This window comes from Bombina bombina, chromosome 4 (assembly GCF_027579735.1).
Source record: "Bombina bombina isolate aBomBom1 chromosome 4, aBomBom1.pri, whole genome shotgun sequence".
Taxonomy (NCBI): Eukaryota; Metazoa; Chordata; class Amphibia; order Anura; family Bombinatoridae; genus Bombina; species Bombina bombina.
The window spans coordinates 528,327,154-528,346,746 of record NC_069502.1 but is presented as its reverse complement, the minus strand read 5'-3'; the positions used below and the strand labels follow the sequence as shown (position 1 = coordinate 528,346,746).

The window sequence follows — 19,593 nt, the reverse complement described above, 5'->3', positions numbered from 1 at the left end:
TAAGGGTTCAAACGGAACCCCCTGAAGAACTGAAAGAACTAAGTTGAGACTCCAAGGAGGAGTCAAAGGTTTGTAAACAGGCTTAATTCTAACCAGAGCCTGAACAAAGGCTTGAACATCTGGCACAGCTGCCAGCTTTTTGTGAAGTAACACAGACAAGGCAGAAATCTGTCCCTTCAGGGAACTAGCAGATAATCCTTTTTCCAATCCTTCTTGAAGGAAGGATAGAATCTTAGGAATCTTAACCTTGTCCCAAGGGAATCCTTTAGATTCACACCAACAGATATATTTTTTCCAAATTTTGTGGTAAATCTTTCTAGTTACAGGCTTTCTGGCCTGAACAAGAGTATCAATAACAGAATCTGAGAACCCTCGCTTCGATAAGATCAAGCGTTCAATCTCCAAGCAGTCAGCTGGAGTGAAACCAGATTCGGATGTTCGAACGGACCCTGAACAAGAAGGTCTCGTCTCAAAGGTAGCTTCCAAGGTGGAGCCGATGACATATTCACCAGATCTGCATACCAAGTCCTGCGTGGCCACGCAGGAGCTATCAAGATCACCGACGCCCTCTCCTGATTGATCCTGGCTACCAGCCTGGGGATGAGAGGAAACGGCGGGAACACATAAGCTAGTTTGAAGGTCCAAGGTGCTACTAGTGCATCCACTAGAGCCGCCTTGGGATCCCTGGATCTGGACCCGTAGCAAGGAACTTTGAAGTTCTGACGAGAGGCCATCAGATCCATGTCTGGAATGCCCCACAGCTGAGTGACTTGGGCAAAGATTTCCGGATGGAGTTCCCACTCCCCCGGATGCAATGTCTGACGACTCAGAAAATCCGCTTCCCAATTTTCCACTCCTGGGATGTGGATAGCAGACAGGTGGCAGGAGTGAGACTCCGCCCATAGAATGATTTTGGTCACTTCTTCCATCGCTAGGGAACTCCTTGTTCCCCCCTGATGGTTGATGTACGCAACAGTTGTCATGTTGTCTGATTGAAACCGTATGAACTTGGCCCTCGCTAGCTGAGGCCAAGCCTTGAGAGCATTGAATATCGCTCTCAGTTCCAGAATATTTATCGGTAGAAGAGATTCTTCCCGAGACCAAAGACCCTGAGCTTTCAGGGATCCCCAGACCGCGCCCCAGCCCATCAGACTGGCGTCGGTCGTGACGATGACCCACTCCGGTCTGCGGAATGTCATCCCTTGTGACAGGTTGTCCAGGGACAGCCACCAACGGAGTGAGTCTCTGGTCCTCTGATTTACTTGTATCTTCGGAGACAAGTCTGTATAGTCCCCATTCCACTGACTGAGCATGCACAGTTGTAATGGTCTTAGATGAATGCGCGCAAAAGGAACTATGTCCATTGCCGCTACCATCAAACCGATCACTTCCATGCACTGCGCTATGGAAGGAAGAGGAACGGAATGAAGTATCCGACAAGAGTCTAGAAGTTTTGTTTTTCTGGCCTCTGTCAGAAAAATCCTCATTTCTAAGGAGTCTATTATTGTTCCCAAGAAGGGAACCCTTGTTGACGGAGATAGAGAACTCTTTTCCACGTTCACTTTCCATCCGTGAGATCTGAGAAAGGCCAGGACAATGTCCGTGTGAGCCTTTGCTTGAGGAAGGGACGACGCTTGAATCAGAATGTCGTCCAAGTAAGGTACTACAGCAATGCCCCTTGGTCTTAGCACAGCTAGAAGGGACCCTAGTACCTTTGTGAAAATCCTTGGAGCAGTGGCTAATCCGAAAGGAAGCGCCACGAACTGGTAATGCTTGTCCAGGAATGCGAACCTTAGGAACCGATGATGTTCCTTGTGGATAGGAATATGTAGATACGCATCCTTTAAATCCACTGTGGTCATGAATTGACCTTCCTGGATGGAAGGAAGAATAGTTCGAATGGTTTCCATCTTGAACGATGGAACCTTGAGAAACTTGTTTAAGATCTTGAGATCCAAGATTGGTCTGAACGTTCCCTCTTTTTTGGGAACTATGAACAGATTGGAGTAGAACCCCATCCCTTGTTCTCTTAATGGAACAGGATGAATCACTCCCATTTTTAACAGGTCTTCTACACAATGTAAGAATGCCTGTCTTTTTATGTGGTCTGAAGACAACTGAGACCTGTGGAACCTCCCCCTTGGGGGAAGCCCCTTGAATTCCAGAAGATAACCTTGGGAGACTATTTCTAGCGCCCAAGGATCCAGAACATCTCTTGCCCAAGCCTGAGCGAAGAGAGAGAGTCTGCCCCCCACCAGATCCGGTCCCGGATCGGGGGCCAACATTTCATGCTGTCTTGGTAGCAGTGGCAGGTTTCTTGGCCTGCTTTCCCTTGTTCCAGCCTTGCATTGGTCTCCAAGCTGGCTTGGCTTGAGAAGTATTACCCTCTTGCTTAGAGGACGTAGCACTTTGGGCTGGTCCATTTCTACGAAAGGGACGAAAATTAGGTTTATTTTTTGCCTTGAAAGGCCGATCCTGAGGAAGGGCGTGGCCCTTACCCCCAGTGATATCAGAGATAATCTCTTTCAAGTCAGGGCCAAACAGCGTTTTCCCCTTGAAAGGAATGTTAAGTAGCTTGTTCTTGGAAGACGCATCAGCTGACCAAGATTTCAACCAAAGCGCTCTGCGCGCCACAATAGCAAACCCAGAATTCTTAGCCGCTAACCTAGCCAATTGCAAAGTGGCGTCTAGGGTGAAAGAATTAGCCAATTTGAGAGCATTGATTCTGTCCATAATCTCCTCATAAGGAGGAGAATCACTATCGACCGCCTTTATCAGCTCATCGAACCAGAAACATGCGGCTGTAGCTACAGGGACAATGCATGAAATTGGTTGTAGAAGGTAACCCTGCTGAACAAACATCTTTTTAAGTAAACCTTCTAATTTTTTATCCATAGGATCTTTGAAAGCACAACTATCCTCTATGGGTATAGTGGTGCGTTTGTTTAAAGTGGAAACCGCTCCCTCGACCTTGGGGACTGTCTGCCATAAGTCCTTTCTGGGGTCGACCATAGGAAACAATTTTTTAAATATGGGGGGAGGGACGAAAGGAATACCGGGCCTTTCCCATTCTTTATTAACAATGTCCGCCACCCGCTTGGGTATAGGAAAAGCTTCTGGGAGCCCCGGGACCTCTAGGAACTTGTCCATTTTACATAGTTTCTCTGGGATGACCAACTTGTCACAATCATCCAGAGTGGATAATACCTCCTTAAGCAGAATGCGGAGATGTTCCAACTTAAATTTAAACGTAATCACATCAGGTTCAGCTTGTTGAGAAATGTTCCCTGAATCAGTAATTTCTCCCTCAGACAAAACCTCCCTGGCCCCATCAGACTGGGTTAGGGGCCCTTCAGAACCATTATTATCAGCGTCGTCATGCTCTTCAGTATCTAAAACAGAGCAGTCGCGCTTACGCTGATAAGTGTTCATTTTGGCTAAAATGTTTTTGACAGAATTATCCATTACAGCCGTTAATTGTTGCATAGTAAGGAGTATTGGCGCGCTAGATGTACTAGGGGCCTCCTGAGTGGGCAAGACTCGTGTAGACGAAGGAGGGAATGATGCAGTACCATGCTTACTCCCCTCACTTGAGGAATCATCTTGGGCATCATTGTCATTGTCACATAAATCACATTTATTTAAATGAATGGGAATTCTGGCTTCCCCACATTCAGAACACAGTCTATCTGGTAGTTCAGACATGTTAAACAGGCATAAACTTGATAACAAAGTACAAAAAACGTTTTAAAATAAAACCGTTACTGTCACTTTAAATTTTAAACTGAACACACTTTATTACTGCAATTGCGAAAAAACATGAAGGAATTGTTCAAAATTCACCAAATTTTCACCACAGTGTCTTAAAGCCTTAAAAGTATTGCACACCAAATTTGGAAGCTTTAACCCTTAAAATAACGGAACCGGAGCCGTTTTTAACTTTAACCCCTTTACAGTCCCTGGTATCTGCTTTGCTGAGACCCAACCAAGCCCAAAAGGGAATACGATACCAAATGACGCCTTCAGAAAGTCTTTTCTAAGTATCAGAGCTCCTCTCACATGCGACTGCATGTCATGCCTCTCAAAAACAAGTGCGCAACACCGGCGCGAAAATGAGGCTCTGCCTATGATTTGGGAAAGCCCCTAAAGAATAAGGTGTCTAAAACAGTGCCTGCCGATATTATTATATCAAAATACCCAGAATAAATGATTCCTCAAGGCTAAATATGTGTTAATAATGAATCGATTTAGCCCAGAAAAAGTCTACAGTCTTAATAAGCCCTTGTGAAGCCCTTATTTACGATCTTAATAAACATGGCTTACCGGATCCCATAGGGAAAATGACAGCTTCCAGCATTACATCGTCTTGTTAGAATGTGTCATACCTCAAGCAGCAAGAGACTGCTCACTGTTCCCCCAACTGAAGTTAATTGCTCTCAACAGTCCTGTGTGGAACAGCCATGGATTTTAGTGACGGTTGCTAAAATCATTTTACTCATACAAACAGAAATCTTCATCTCTTTTCTGTTTCTGAGTAAATAGTACATACCAGCACTATTTCAAAATAACAAACTCTTGATTGAATAATAAAAACTACAGTTAAACACTAAAAAACTCTAAGCCATCTCCGTGGAGATGTTGCCTGTACAACGGCAAAGAGAATGACTAGGGTAGGCGGAGCCTAGGAGGGATCATGTGACCAGCTTTGCTGGGCTCTTTGCCATTTCCTGTTGGGGAAGAGAATATCCCACAAGTAAGGATGACGCCGTGGACCGGACACACCTATGTTGGAGAAAACATAATTTATGCTTACCAGATAAATTCCTTTCCTTCCTGGCAGGGAGAGTCTACGACTTTATTCCTTACGGTTGGGAAAATACAACACCTGGCCACCAGGAGGAGGCAAAAACACCCCAGCCAAAGGCTTAAATATCCCTCCCACTTCCCCTATCCTCCAGTCATTCTGCCGAGGGAACAAGGAAAAGTAGGAGAAACATCAGGGTATAAAAGGTGCCAGAAGAAATAATATAAAAAGCGAGCTCCCCATCAAAAACATAAATTACAGCGGGGTCTTGGACTCTCCCTGCCAGGAAGGAAAGGAATTTTTCTGGTAAGCATAAAATATGTTTTTTTCCCATAAGACAGGGAGAGTTCACGACTTCATTCCTTACTGTTGGGAAAACTATACCCAAGCTCCAGAGGACACTGAATGAATAACGGGAGGAAAAAAAAAAGAGAGGCGGACCCTATTCTGAGGGCACCAAAGCCTGAAAAACTTTTCTCCCGAAAGCTGCTTCAGCCGAAGCAAACACATCAAACTTGTAAAATTTAGAAAAAGTGTGCAAGGAGTACCAGGTAGCCGCCTTACAAATCTGATCCATTAAGGCTTTGTTCTTAAGAGCCCAGGAGGAAGCCACTGCTCTAGTGGAATGAGACGTAATCCTCTCAGGAGGCTGTCGCCCCACTGTCTCATAAGCTAAGCAGATGACACTCCTCAACCAGAAAGATAGAGAAGTCATAGTATCCTTCTGCCCCTTATGCTTCCCCGTATAGATGACAAACAAAGAAGAAGATTGTCTGAATTCCTTAGTAGCCTGAAGATAGAACTTCAAGGCACGAACCACATCTAGATTGTGAAGCAAAAGTTCCTTCGCTGAAGGAGGATTAGGACACAAGGAAGGAACAACAACCTCTTGATTAATGTTATGATCCAACACCACCTTAGGGAGGAAACCTTATCTTTGTGCGTAAAACCGCTTTATCAGCATGAAAAACCAGATAAGGGGGGTCACTTTGCAAAGCAGAAATCTCAGAAACTCTGCGCGCAGAAGCAATAGCCAACAAAAAAAATAACCTTCAAAGATAACAATTTAATGTTAACAGTATGCATAGGCTTAAACAGAGCCTCCTGCAAAACACTAAAAACAAGATTGAGGCTCCAAGGCAGAGCCCCAGATCTAAACACTGGTTTGATCCCAGTCAGAGCCTTAACAAAGGACTGCACATCCAGAAGCTCAGCCAAACTTTTGTGCAGTAATACCGATAGGGCCACTATTTGTCCCCTCAGGGAACTAGCAGATAAACCGTTCTCCAGTCCATCCTGGAGAAAAGATAAAATTCTGGCAACTTTAACCTTATGCCAGGAAAAACCACGCTCTTCACACCAGTACAAGTAAGTCCTCCACACTTTATGGTAGATACGACGAGTAACTGGCTTACCAGATTGAACCAGTGTGTCAAGAACACTATCAGAATACCCTCTCTTGGCTAAGACTAAGCGTTCAATCCCCATGCAGTCAGCCTCAGAGAATCTAGATTTTGATGAACGAAGGGACCCTGTATCAGTAGATCTCTGCGACAAGGTAACCTCCACTGAGGAGATGAGGACATCCCCACCATATCCGCAAACCACGTCCTTTCCAGCCACGACGGAGCAATCAGAATCACTAATGCTCACTCCTGCTTGATGTGAGCCACCACACAAGGGAGAAGCGGTAATGGAGGAAAAAGATATGAGTCTGAACCTCCATGGTACCGATAGGGCATCTATCAATTTCGCCTAAGGATCCCTCGATCTTTTGGTATTGAGGCGGGATGCCATGAGATCTATCTCTGGGGTCCCCCACTCGCTGCATATCTCTGCAAACCCCTGAGGGTGGAGAGACCATTCTCCTGGGTGAAAGGATTGCCTGCTGAGGAAGTCCGCTTCACAGTTGGCCACACCCGGAATGTTGATCACTGACAACGAACATCCGTAAGTCTCCGCCCACTCTAGTATCTGAGATACTTCTCTCATCGCCAAGGAACTTCTCGTCCCCCCCCCCCCTGATGGTTGATGTAGGCAATCGAGGTTATAGTGTCTTATTGGAATCTGATAAACTGGGACAAACCCAGAAGGGGCGAAGCCTTCAAGGAATTGAAGATTGCCCGTAGTTCCAAAATATTGATCGGAAGGGAGGACTCCTGAGTCCACAGACCTTGTGCCGTCTTGGCACCGCAAACGGCTCCCCAGCCAGAAAGGCTTGCGTCCGTAGTCACAATCTCTCAGGACAGTCTCAAGAAACACGTGCGTTGGGACAGATGATCTGGACACAGCCACCAAGAGAGCGAGTCTCACAGCAGGTTGTCCAGCACGATCTGTTGAGACAGATCTGAATGGTCGCCGTTCCATTGTCTCAGAATGCATAGTTGTAAGGGTCTGAGATGGAATCTGGCAAAGGGAATGATGTCTATACAAGACGCCATGAGTCCGAACACCTCCATACACTTAGCCACTGAGGGTCTCGAGGAGGCCTCGAGAGCAAGACATGCAGAAGTTAGCTTTCAACGTGTCTGATCTGTGAGGAATATTCTCATGTATATGGAGTCTATTATAGTTCCCAGGAAATTCACCCTTGTACTTGGAGTAAGAGAACTCTTTTCCAAGTTTATCTACCATCCATGTGATCGAAGAAGATTGAGAAGCGACTCCGAATGTTCTTCCGCTAGATGAAAATATGGTGCCTGTACCAAGATATTGTCCAAGTAAGGCACTACTGCAATACCTTGTGTTCTGGCAATGACTAGAAGAGCCTCCAGAACCATCGAAAATATCCTTGGAGCAGTAGCTAGGCCAAACGGAAGAGCTATGAACTGGAAACTTAAAATGTTCCCTGTGAATTGGAATGTCAAGGTATGCATTCTTCAGGTCTATTGTAGTCATAAACTGTCCTTCCTGAACCAGAGGAAGGATTGACCGTATTGTCTCCATCTTGAAAAAGGGAACACTCAGAAACTTCAAACTTGTTTAGGCACTTTAGGTCCAAAATCGGATGAAAAGTTCCCTCCTCCTTTGGAACCACGAAAAGGATTGAATAAAACCCCAAACCTCTTTCTGCTGTAGGTACCGGGACAATTACTCCTAGAGAGGAGAGATCCCGTACGCAACCTTAGAAGGCAGCACTCTTTTTTGGTCTTGTAGACAGACTGGAGAGTAGGAATCTGCCCCTGGGCAGATGAGATTTGAATCCTATCCTCTATCCTTGAGATACAACCTCCAGGACCCAAGGGTCCTGAACATCCTGGAACCAAGCGTCTGAAAAAAGAGACAGTCTACCCCCTTCTCGATCCGATCCCGGATCGGAGGTCGCCCCTTCATGCCGATTTGTTCTCGGCGGGCTTCTTAGTCTATTTGGACTTATTCCAGGAGTGAGCCAGTTTTCAAGTACTGTTGCGCTACTCTGACTTCGGATGAGGATTGCTGTCGTTGTGACATGTCAGCACGAAAGGAACGAAAATTAGACAGTTGCCGTCCCTTAGGCCTATTCTTCTTATCCTGCGATAGGAAGGCACCTTTCCCTCTGGTAACCGTAGAGATAATGGAGTCCGGCCCTGGACCGAACAAAATCTTCCCCTTGAAGGGAAGAGAAAGGAGTCTGAATTTAGAAGTCATATCCTCAGACCAAGACTTCAACCAGAGAGCCCGGCGGGCTAGAACCGCCAAGCCAGAAGCCTTTGCATTTATGCAAATCTGCATATTCGCATCACAGATGAAAGAGTTAGCAATTCTCAGTGCTTTAATTCTCTCCTGAATATCCTCGAGGGGAGTCTCCATCTCAATGAGCTCCGACAGAGTGTCGCACCAGTAGGTAGCTGCTCCAGCAACCGTGGCTACAGCTTCCGCCATAGGTTCTCTAAAAGAAGATCTATCTTCCAGAGGGTTAGTAGTATGCTTAGCTAGCGTAGAGATAGCGCCATCCACCTTAGGGATGGAGCCCCACAAATCTAATTGAGAGTCAGGGACTGGAATTTTTTTTAAAGTAGACGAGGGGGGAAAAGAAGTTCCTACTCTTTCCCATTCGTTACTAATAATATTCGCAATCTTAACTGGCACAGGAAAAGTCAGAGGGACCTTCCTATCTTCATAAACCCTGTCTAATTTAGGGATCTTAGGGAGTGTAGCCTCTGCAACCTCTAGCGTAGACAGAACCTTCTTTAATAAAAAACACAGATGCGCAATTTTAAAACTAAAGGAGGGTTCCTCCGCTGAAGGACTCGGACTCCAAAAGTTCACCCTCTGAAGCTACAGAGGTTAACTCATCCTCGGATAGCTGGGACATAGTAGCTAAATCCAACAAATATTTAGATGTCTCTAGGTCAGGAGAACTATGTTTAACCTTTCTCTTGCGTTTGTTAGAGCGAGGTAAGGCATATGTATAAAGGAGCCACACTGTGACCCTGTATGGTGTTTTAAAGTGTATATATAAAAAACAGTCTTACCCTCCAGGATCCATGCTGTGGAACAGGCACAGCCTCTCAAGTGTGACAGTCTTGCAGCAGCACTTCTAACATGGACTTGAGTCTGTAAAAGCAAGCAGTGAAACTCGTCAACACTGATTGCTCAGGAGCTGTTAGCGATAGTCTGGATGGGTTCACAGAAAAACTTTCCCTACATCTCCAGATTCTAACTCATCAATACTCTCACTGAGAGGTTTACATGATTACTTAAAACTCCAGTCCTTTCTAGAAGGGAACATACCCATTACAGGACTATCCAAATCTTCTGCCACCTCCTATAGTGACGAAAGGCAAAGAATGACTTGGGGATAGGGGAGGTGGGAGGGATATTTAAGCCTTTGGCTGAGGTGTCTTTGCCTCCTCTTGGTGACCAGGTGTTGCATTTTCCCAACAGTAAGGAATGAAGTTGTGGACTCTCCCTGCCTTATGAAAGGAAATACTGCTTCAAGTAAACAGCCAATCTATTGCTGTACGCTTGAAAGCAAAGGATCTCTGTATATGGAGTATAATGATGATCCAAAACTAGGGACTGGTCCCCGCAACACCTGTGGCAGGCCTGTGACTAACTCCCACTTGGTGTAATTGTGCTACTACCCATACAGCAAATGCTTCCCTTTGTGAAACATTAGCTATCGGAGGGGAAAACGGTCCTCAAATCGGTCTGAGGACCCCTCTCTCACTGAACAACATCTGGAGCATCTTCATTATTCACTTTCCTCCTGCTGAGGCTTAGATAAGACTAGTTTCCAGTAAGGTGGTCGGGAGTGGTATTTCCCAGGAGTAATGGCTTGTGGACTCTCACCACCTTTATGAAATAAATCTAATTTAACAAGAATCTGCACCAATGATGTGCACTGAGGCCAATTCCTTAGCTGAAACTAACCAAACATTACTTAAACAGGACATGACAAAGCACATGGTCTTTAGAGGCAACATCTAAAAGCAGAATAAACTCGATTATTTTCTAAGATTTGTTGAAAATTAGCAATCTCCCTTAGGTACATGTAACCAAAGAAGCAAACCAGTTACCAAAAATGGATACAAAGTATTAAAACTAGATAAAGCTTCTGATCAGATCTTCATCACTGCTCAGATATTCACAATGATATTACTTTGCATAAGATAAAGATGAAAAACAACTGCTTTAAGGGATTGAACAGCAAGACAATCAGCTTCATTCTAAATCTAAAAGAAGGAAAGATGACAACGTTTTGCCTCTTTCAGAAGTAGAATCTGAACTCGAGCATGATGAAATGAAATCCCTAAACAATTACATAATTCATGGCAGTGCAGCATAACAGAGAAAAAATATTGAATGCTTAGACTGCCAAGAACACGGCTAGCAGACCCAGCAACAGAAGAGTTATTAATATACCCAGACAACAAAATAAGAGGTACATGTCAAAGATTTCCACGAAGGAAAAACCTGAAGCAAGAAGTAATCTTGTTTACCAAGAAATTCCCTATTTAGGTGTAGTAAAGACAAGAGGAAAGCTTTACATTCACAAGTAATTTCCTTGGAAATTTCAGCTCAGGCACCACAAGATGTGTGGGAAAAGAGATATTCCCACTATAGAAAGCACTTTATCAAAGGCCGCCTTTGATTAAAGGACCAGTACACTCAAGGATGTTAGTTATGTAACACCATTAGCACAGTTTAACCAAGTATAGTAGGTAAATAAACATAATTATTAGACTTTTTTTTTTTTTACATTATTTCCTTTTTTCCTAATCGTGGAGAGTGACGATCTAGGAACACCCAGACAAAAGGGCTGAGTTACACAGCTCTATTACCCCGCCTCATGACCAATCAGAATTCGCTATTTAAAAATATGCAAACGTCACACTCCTTTAATGTCAACCACAGTGTGCGCTCAAGCGAATACAGAGGTTTGTTATGTAGAGCTAGGGACTTTACTATGCAACTGTCAGCTGCTGGGGATAGGATAGTGACTCATGTGCATAGCGTAACATAGGGTCTGATGGAGCTGATGTACGGCTTTATCTCACTGTGTGTAGCTGTAATAACGGGACCCGCAGTTCCTGGTGCCTATAAAATGTATTAGCAGTGGGAGATGCATATATACATATTAGTGCACAGTACATCAGCTTTATCAGACCCTATGTTATCCCATTCACATGAATCGCTAAAGCTCCCTTGTTTTTGCTCTGTGCAGTGAGTGATTGGGCTGTACAGCGTAACACAGGGTCAGAAGGAGCTGGAGAGGCTGGGGGAACCAGTGATTATCATTCCTTGTACCGGTGGTGCACCTTCCTGCCCTGAGTCACTGTCCTTTGTGCGCTTTATACACTAGAGCAGCCTACCCAATGTGTAGTGTGATTCGCATGCACCAGTATGGAGGGAAAAAAAAATAATCAGCCCCCCGCGCGCGAACACAGACACACCAATTGCGGTGACGTCATCCTGGGGGCTGGAGCATGCACCCTGCTCAGAAGGGACTGTGCTCGAGTGGCTGCGCGGCCAGAAAATATCAAAATAGGTATTGTTAGCAGCCCAAAAAAGCGGAAGATTGCAAAAATATTTTATTCAGTTACAAAACTAATTCTAAAATAAGCAACACAGACCTAGGTTTACTTTAACTTGATAAATGCAATAAAATTAGTTCTTAAATTGGGTAAACTGTCCCTTTAAGCACAGAGGGGCGAAACGCGTCAGTGGGTTCTATCAGCTAATGGGGATTTTTTACTTTAGGAAAGAAGTGGTTTTTGTACCTCTAAAAACGGAGCAGTTATATTACCAATTAAATTAATCGCATAAAGTAGCCGTTTCTTCCAGCATGGTTTCAACTAAAAGAGTACCTAATAGCCTGCTGACTCAAATAAACCACCAACAAGCAAGAGTATTTATCTAAACTAACGACACTAGATATGCGCTGGAATAGTGGCGCTTATGATAATCATGGCTAACCCAGTCTTACGTTTGTTGTTCCAATTATTTTGTAATGCTTATTCAAACTGTACTTAGTACTAGTGGCCCCTGTTGTATTTTTATTGGTTGAGCTAAAGTTACATATGCGCCAGAAGTGTGGCGCTTACAATAGTTACAGCTAACTCAATGTAGCGCCTGTAACCTCAAATATTTTGTATAGATTATTTAGGTCTTACTTAGCAACAGTGGCAATTATTGTGTCAATCCAACCAATATTATACCTAATTGGCTAACTGGTACTGATACAACGTTTACACCCACTGGTTTGGCATTTACTCAATGTTGGTTTGTTAAAATAATGGTGTAACTTTACATGTGTATAAGCACAACACTTATTTTTTCAAGAACTATACAATAGTAGTATTGCTGCTGAGAATAGAAAGTAGCACAACTTATGTTGGGACAACAATAGATTGTGACTCCTTTTATTACAACATTTGCGATTATAATAGATCCTTTATCCCTAGAATCCTTGTGGCACATTTGTACATCCCAGCACCATATAGTATTAAATGATATTATTACATAACCTCTTACAAGAGGATATAATGTAAAGAAATTGAATGGATAATGTACCACTAGAGTTTTATAGGGATTATACTTGGTTAGAGGAATAATTAAATTGATACAAATATTGTACTCATTCCTCCAACCCACCTCATTGCTCCCAGACATATCACAACCCTTACTTGGGGTTATTTAACCACAAAGGCAAATTATTATTAATCCCCCAGGGTTCATTAATCATACACTTAATCTTTCTTATTTTTAATCAAGTTTCTTACCCTACTTTTTATCTGAATTAATAAAAGTTATATTTTATTTATTCCTCTTACAATTTCTGCCTTAGTAGTCAGGGCAGAGAGTGCTGAATTGCATTCTATGGTGGGAATATCTGTTTCTTTCCCCACAACTCTAACACAAAGTCTGTTTTGCAAAGCACCACTCCCAGATTTACAACCATAAATATTAATAATTATAGTGATATTTATATTCACTTAACTGGTATATTGCCCTTCTGTAGTGCCATTGTTTACCTATCTGCTCCAGGCACCACAAAATAGACAGACCTACTATAGAAAACTGTCCTCACACTTATGCCCTAATTTCTTTAGCCATTTCCACAGGACTTGTACATACACCAAGACCCACAGCCTCTTAAGAATCAGAAGCAGACAACCAAAAATTATGCTCACCAAACAGCAACTTTGCAAAGCTAAATGTACTCATTTGCCTAGGGAATTGAAGAAAATATGAACAGATGCAATGCAGAATGATAGCACAACAATCCTAGCACTGCTTCTGTTACTATGTAGAAATCCTTCATAGGAGGTTTGAGTGCCAAACTAGTTTTAAAATGCTATATTGTACATGTTAATGCTTATCACATGGTAGTGCCAATTCATTATAACCTAAAAGGTTTTTTTAATTGGTTTTGGTGTAGCACAGTAAACTAGTTTCAGGTTTATGCTCAGAAAAATACCTGGGCGTAAAAACTGTTGCTTGCTAAAGTACTAAATATTACATAAGATACATAAGAAGTGTTACCATACTACTATGAATATATTTATACTATTCAAATAGTAGCTCAGCCATATATATATATATATATATATATATATTTATTTCTCTCTCTCTCTATAGGCCATTACAAACAGTGCAGGAACAACTAATCTTGCATGTACGTAGGCCAGCCTGCATAGGACGACCCCAGTTCTCACAAGCAGCCCTAGAATAGCCAGATGGTGGCTGGACTCTTCCTGTAGTGGACATACTGTATTATCTTTTTTCCTCATTTTTACAGAAAGCCTGTATCTGGCTAGAGCACACCGACAGCCTAGATACAATACAAATAGGTAGAAACTTATCTAACAGCAGATATAGGGGGAGGCACACTCCTCAAATCTCTCTGGGAGGATTCTACAAACTATCAGAGGGCACGCTGTTATACAATGCACACATTTAATTTTTGCTTGGCTTTTCTTAGAAAACACTGTACAAACTCACCTCAAAAAAGCTTTCCACATACTGTAGTATGTACACTCCACAGTCGCTAAAATTATTCTGCTGAGGCACTCTGGGGTTTGAACCTTTCATGACGTCTTTGGAAAAACTTCTTTTGGTTCCCTTTCTGACTTCCCATTCTACTTCCAAATATCTGTAAGAAACAATTCAGAGCTGCTACTACATTTAAATACACGGGAAACCAGCTCTACTTAAGATTTTTAATGCGTGCAATTTAAAGACTAGTGATCCTGCACCTCTATGTGTTTAACCCCAGTAAAGGGGGTTAAACACATAGTACATGGACGACATACACTGCATCTGATCCAATTAAAAGTGCTAATTACACAGCTGGGTTGTGCGTCTAGCACTGCTTATTGGGTCAGAAGAGTTTTGAAGCCAGGTATTTACTGTATCTTAAAATTAAAGTTTCAGGATTCAGACAGAGCCTGCAATTTGAAACAAAATAATAACAAAAAGTTTTAAATTTCCACTACTGCCATACATTGCTTCAGACACACATTCTCCTAAGCCTACCTATGTAAGGCCTCCAACAAATGATACCAAACACTGAGTAAATTATAATAGAAGCAAAATAAAAATGTATAATTATATGCTCTATCTAAATTAAAAAATGTAACCTAGAGTTGTATATCCCTTTAAAAATATAAAACAAACAGAATTAGATAATTTTATCTTGTGTGACTTTAAAAGTAAAAGGAGAAAAAAAAAGATATGATAAAAAAATGGTTGATTTACTCTCGTAATGTTTTGACGACTGTGGAGCGAGAAGGGCCTCTCAGTGAATCCATCAGCAAAATACATGGTCTGCAAATAGAGAGAAATAGTAAAAATCATTACAAATAAGCTTGATTTTTACATAAAAAATAAAACACTAAACAATAAAAGTTTTCTTTTCCTTAAAGGGACAGTCTGCACCAGAATTTGTATTGTTCAAAAAGATAGATAATCCCTTTATTACCCATTCCCCAGTTTTGCATAACCAACACTGTTATATTAATATACTTTTTAGATCTGTGATTGCCTTGTATAAGCCTCTGCAGACTGCCCCCTTATTTCAGTTCTTTTCACAGACTTGCATTTTAGCCAATCAGTGCTGACTCCTAGGTAACTCCACGGACGTGAGCGCAATGTTATCTATATGGTACACATGAACTAACGTCCTCTAGTTGTGAAAACATGTCAAAATGCATTCAGATAAGAGGCGGCCTTCAAGGGTTAAGAAATTTGCATATGAGCCTACCTAGGTTTAGCTTTCAACTAAGAATATCAATGGAACAAAGCAAAAACAGAATTTATGCTTACCTGATAAATTACTTTCTCTTGTGGTGTATCCAGTCCACGGATTCATCCTTTACTTGTGGGATATTCTCCTTCCTAACAGGAAGTGGCAAAGAGAGCACACAGCAGAGCTGTCCATATAGCTCCCCCTCTAGCTCCACCCCCCAGTCATTCGACCGAAGGTTAGGAAGAAAAAGGAGAAACCATAGAGTGCAGTGGTGACTGTAGTTTAAAAATAAAAACCACCTGTCTTAAAATGACAGGGCGGGCCATGGACTGGATACACCACAAGAGAAAGTAATTTATCAGGTAAGCATAAATTCTGTTTTCTCTTGTAAGGTGTATCCAGTCCACGGATTCATCCTTTACTTGTGGGATACCAATACCAAAGCTTTAGGACACGGATGAAGGGAGGGAACAAGACAGGTACCTTAAACGGAAGGCACCACTGCTTGTAAAACCTTTCTCCCAAAAATAGCCTCCGAAGAAGCAAAAGTATCGAATTTATAAAATTTGGAAAAAGTATGCAGCGAAGACCAAGTTGCTGCCTTACAAATCTGAAGCCTCATTTTTAAAAGCCCATGTGGAAGCCACTGCTCTGGTAGAATGAGCAGTAATTGTTTCAGGAGGCTGCTGGCCAGCAGTCTCATAGGCCAAACGGATGATGCTTTTCAGCCAAAAGGAAAGAGAGGTAGCGGTCGCCTTCTGACCTCTCCTCTTACCGGAATAGATAACAAACAAAGAAGTTGTTTGTCTGAAATCCTTAGTTGCTTGTAAATAGAACTTTAAAGCACGAACCACATCAAGGTTGTGTAACAGACGTTCCTTCTTCGACTAAGGATTAGGACACAGAGAAGGAACAACAATTTCCTGGTTAATATTCCTATTAGACACAACCTTAGGAAGAAAACCGGGTTTGGTACGCAAAACTACCTTATCTGCATGGAACACCAGGTAAGGTGAATCACACTGTAAAGCAGATAACTCTGAAACTCTTCGAGCAGAAGAGATAGCTACCAAAAACAAAACTTTCCAAGATAAAAGCTTAATATCTATGGAATGTAAAGGTTCAAACGGAACCCCTTGCAAAAATGAAAGAACTAAATTCAGACTCCATGGCGGAGCCACAGGTCTATAAACAGGCTTGATTCTGACTAAAGCCTGACTAAACGTTTGAACGTCTGGTACCTCTGCCAGACGTTTGTGAAAAAGAATAGACAAAGCAGATATCTGTCCCTTTAAGGAACTAGCTGATAATCCTTTCTACAATCCATCTTGGAGAAAGGACAAAATCCTGGGAATCCTAACCTTACTCCATGAGTAACCATTGGATTCGCACCAAAAAAGATATTTTCGCCAAATCTTATGGTAGATTTTCCTGGTGACAGGCTTTCTAGCCTGAATCAGGGTATCAATAACCGACTCAGAGAAACCACGCTTTGATAGAATTAGGTGTTCAATCTCCAAGCAGTCAGACGCAGAGAAATTAGATTTGGATGTTTGAAGGGACCCTGTATTAGAAGGTCCTGCCTCATTGGCAGTGTCCATGGTGGCACAGATGACATGTCCACTAGGTCTGCATACTAAGTCCTGCGTGGCTTGATTCTGGCAACCAGACGAGGGAGGAGAGGAAACGTTGGAAAAACATAGGCCAGATTGAAGGACCAAGGCGCTGCTAGAGCATCTATCAGCACCGCCTGGTGATCCCAGGACCCGTAAAGAGGAAGCTTGGTGTTCTGACGGGACGCCATCAGATCCAATTCTGGAGTGCCCCATAGCTAAGTCAGCTGGGCAAATACCTCCGGATGGAGCTTCCACTCCCCCGGATGAAAAGTCTGACGACCTAGGAAATCCACCTCCCAGTTCTCTACTCCTGGGATATGGATTGCTGAGAGATGGCAAGAGTGATCCTCCGCCCATCGGATTATTTTGGTTACCTCCATCATCGCTAGAGAACTCCGTGTTCCTCCTTGATGATTGATAAAAGCTACAGTCGTGATGTTGTCCAACTGAAATCTGATGAATTTGGCCGCAGCAAGCTGGGGCCACGCCTGAAGCGCATTGAATATCGCTCTCAGTTCTAGAATGTTTATCGGGAGGAGAGTTTCCTCCTGAGACCATAAGCCCTGTGCTTTCAGGGAGTTCCAGAATGCACCCCCGCCTAACAGGCTGGCATCTGTTGTTACTATGAGCCACTCTGGCCTGCGGAAGCACATTCCCTGAGACAGGTGGTCCTGAGACAACCACCAGAGAAGAGAATCTCTGGTCTCCTGGTCCAGATGCAGTTGAGGAGATAAATCTGCATAATCCCCATTCCACTGTTTGAGCATGCATAGTTGCAGTGGTCTGAGGTGTAGGCGGGCAAAAGGGACTATGTCCATTGCCGCTACCATGAGTCCGATTACCTCCATGCAGTGAGCCACTGATGGCCGAGGAATGGAATGAAGAGCTCGGCAAGTGGTTAAGAGTTTTGATTTTCTGACATCTGTCAGAAATATTTTCATTTCTACCGAGTCTATCAGAGTCCCTAGGAAGGAAACTCTTGTGAGAGGGAAGAGAGAACTCTTATGTTCACCTTCCACCCGTGAGATCTCAGAAAAGCCAACACGATGTCCGTGTGAGACTTGGCTAGTTGGAAAGTCGACTCCTGAATTAAGATGTCGTCTAGATAAGGCGCCACTGCTATGCCCCGCGGCCTTAGCACCACCAAAAGGGACCCTAGCACTTTTTTGAAAATTCTGGGAGCCGTGTCCAACCCGAAGGGAAGGGCCACAAACTGGTAAAGCCTGACCAGAAAGACAAATCTGAGGAATTGATGATCTCTGTGAATAGGGATGTGTAGATACGCATCCTTTAAGTCCACGGTAGTCATATATTGACCCTCCTGGATCAACGGTAGAATAGTCTGAATAGTCTCCATCTTGAATGATGGTACTCTGAGGAATTTGTTTAGAATTTTGAAATCCAAGATTGGTCTGAAAGTTCCCTATTTTTTGGGAACCACAAACAGTTTGAGTAAAACCCTAGCCCTTGTTCCGCTTTTGGAACTGGGTGGATTACTCCCATGGTATGTAGGTCTTCTACACAGCTTAAGAACGCCTCTCTCTTTGTCTGGTTGTTTGTAATCTCCCCCTTGGGGGAGAGTCTTTGAAGTCCAGGAGATATCCCTGGGACACAATTTCTAAGGCCCAGGAATCGTGAACATCTCTTGCCCAAGCCTGAGCGAAGAGAGAGAGTCTGCCCCCTACTAGATCCGGTCCCGGATCGGGGGCTACATGCTGTCTTAGAGGCAGCTGCAGGCTTCTTGGCCTGTTTACCATTGTTCCAAGCCTGGTTAGGTCTCCAGACTGACTTGGATTGGGCAAAATTCCCCTCTTGCTTTGCAGCAGGGGAAGCCGAAGCGGGACCACCCTTGAAGTTGAGAAAGGCCTAGGAGGGCCGAAACGCGTCGACATACTGGTGAGCAAATTTCTGATTTTATTATACCACATCTAGACGTTATTACACGATTGCACTTTATTTCACCCACAGATTAGGAGGAGGACTTTGGACCTACCCGCCACATTATTGTACTTTTTCTTTTTTTCTTCTGCATTTTTATATTCTACATTTTTTACTTTTTATATTCTGCATTCTTATAATCTCTTCCACGTCTACCACAGCTATTGGAGTTTATTTTGGAAGTTAATCATCTAGGATTTCTTTGAACGCACTTACCCACCATATTTTTTGAACACTTGATATTTATTTGTGGATTAATTTTTTACAATTTTTGTGGAACACTTTTGCAATTTTTGTGGAACACTTTGATATATTTTTTTGGAACACTGATTTTCCAAAGAGACATTTTTTAAGAAACTATTTGAGAGACATAAATTTCTTCATTTTTTCAACTAATTTTATTTCCATTTTTACACAATTGGATTTCTCCTACACTTTTATTTATATTGTATTTCTATCACTTATACTTTTGGCCATTTACATCACATCTGCTGTTTGTAAATATCTGTGCTTAAACTGCACTTTATAGACCATAATACTATGGTCTTAGACTGTTGTCG

The 19,593-nt window shown here is 42.9% G+C and overlaps 1 protein-coding gene across 3 annotated transcripts in view; it reads right to left on the bottom strand.

Moving 5' to 3' along the window:
- The window catches only part of SENP6 (SUMO specific peptidase 6), a 611,027-nt gene that overhangs the window by 44,022 nt on the left and 547,412 nt on the right, over positions 1 to 19,593 (bottom strand). For all 3 annotated transcript variants that reach the window (XM_053710452.1, XM_053710454.1, XM_053710455.1), the window contains 2 exons: positions 14,990 to 15,058; positions 14,234 to 14,384 (listed from right to left, as the gene is read on the bottom strand). In XM_053710452.1, coding sequence (XP_053566427.1) covers positions 14,234 to 14,384; positions 14,990 to 15,058 — 220 coding nt within the window. The remainder of the gene's footprint in view (positions 1 to 14,233; positions 14,385 to 14,989; positions 15,059 to 19,593) is intronic.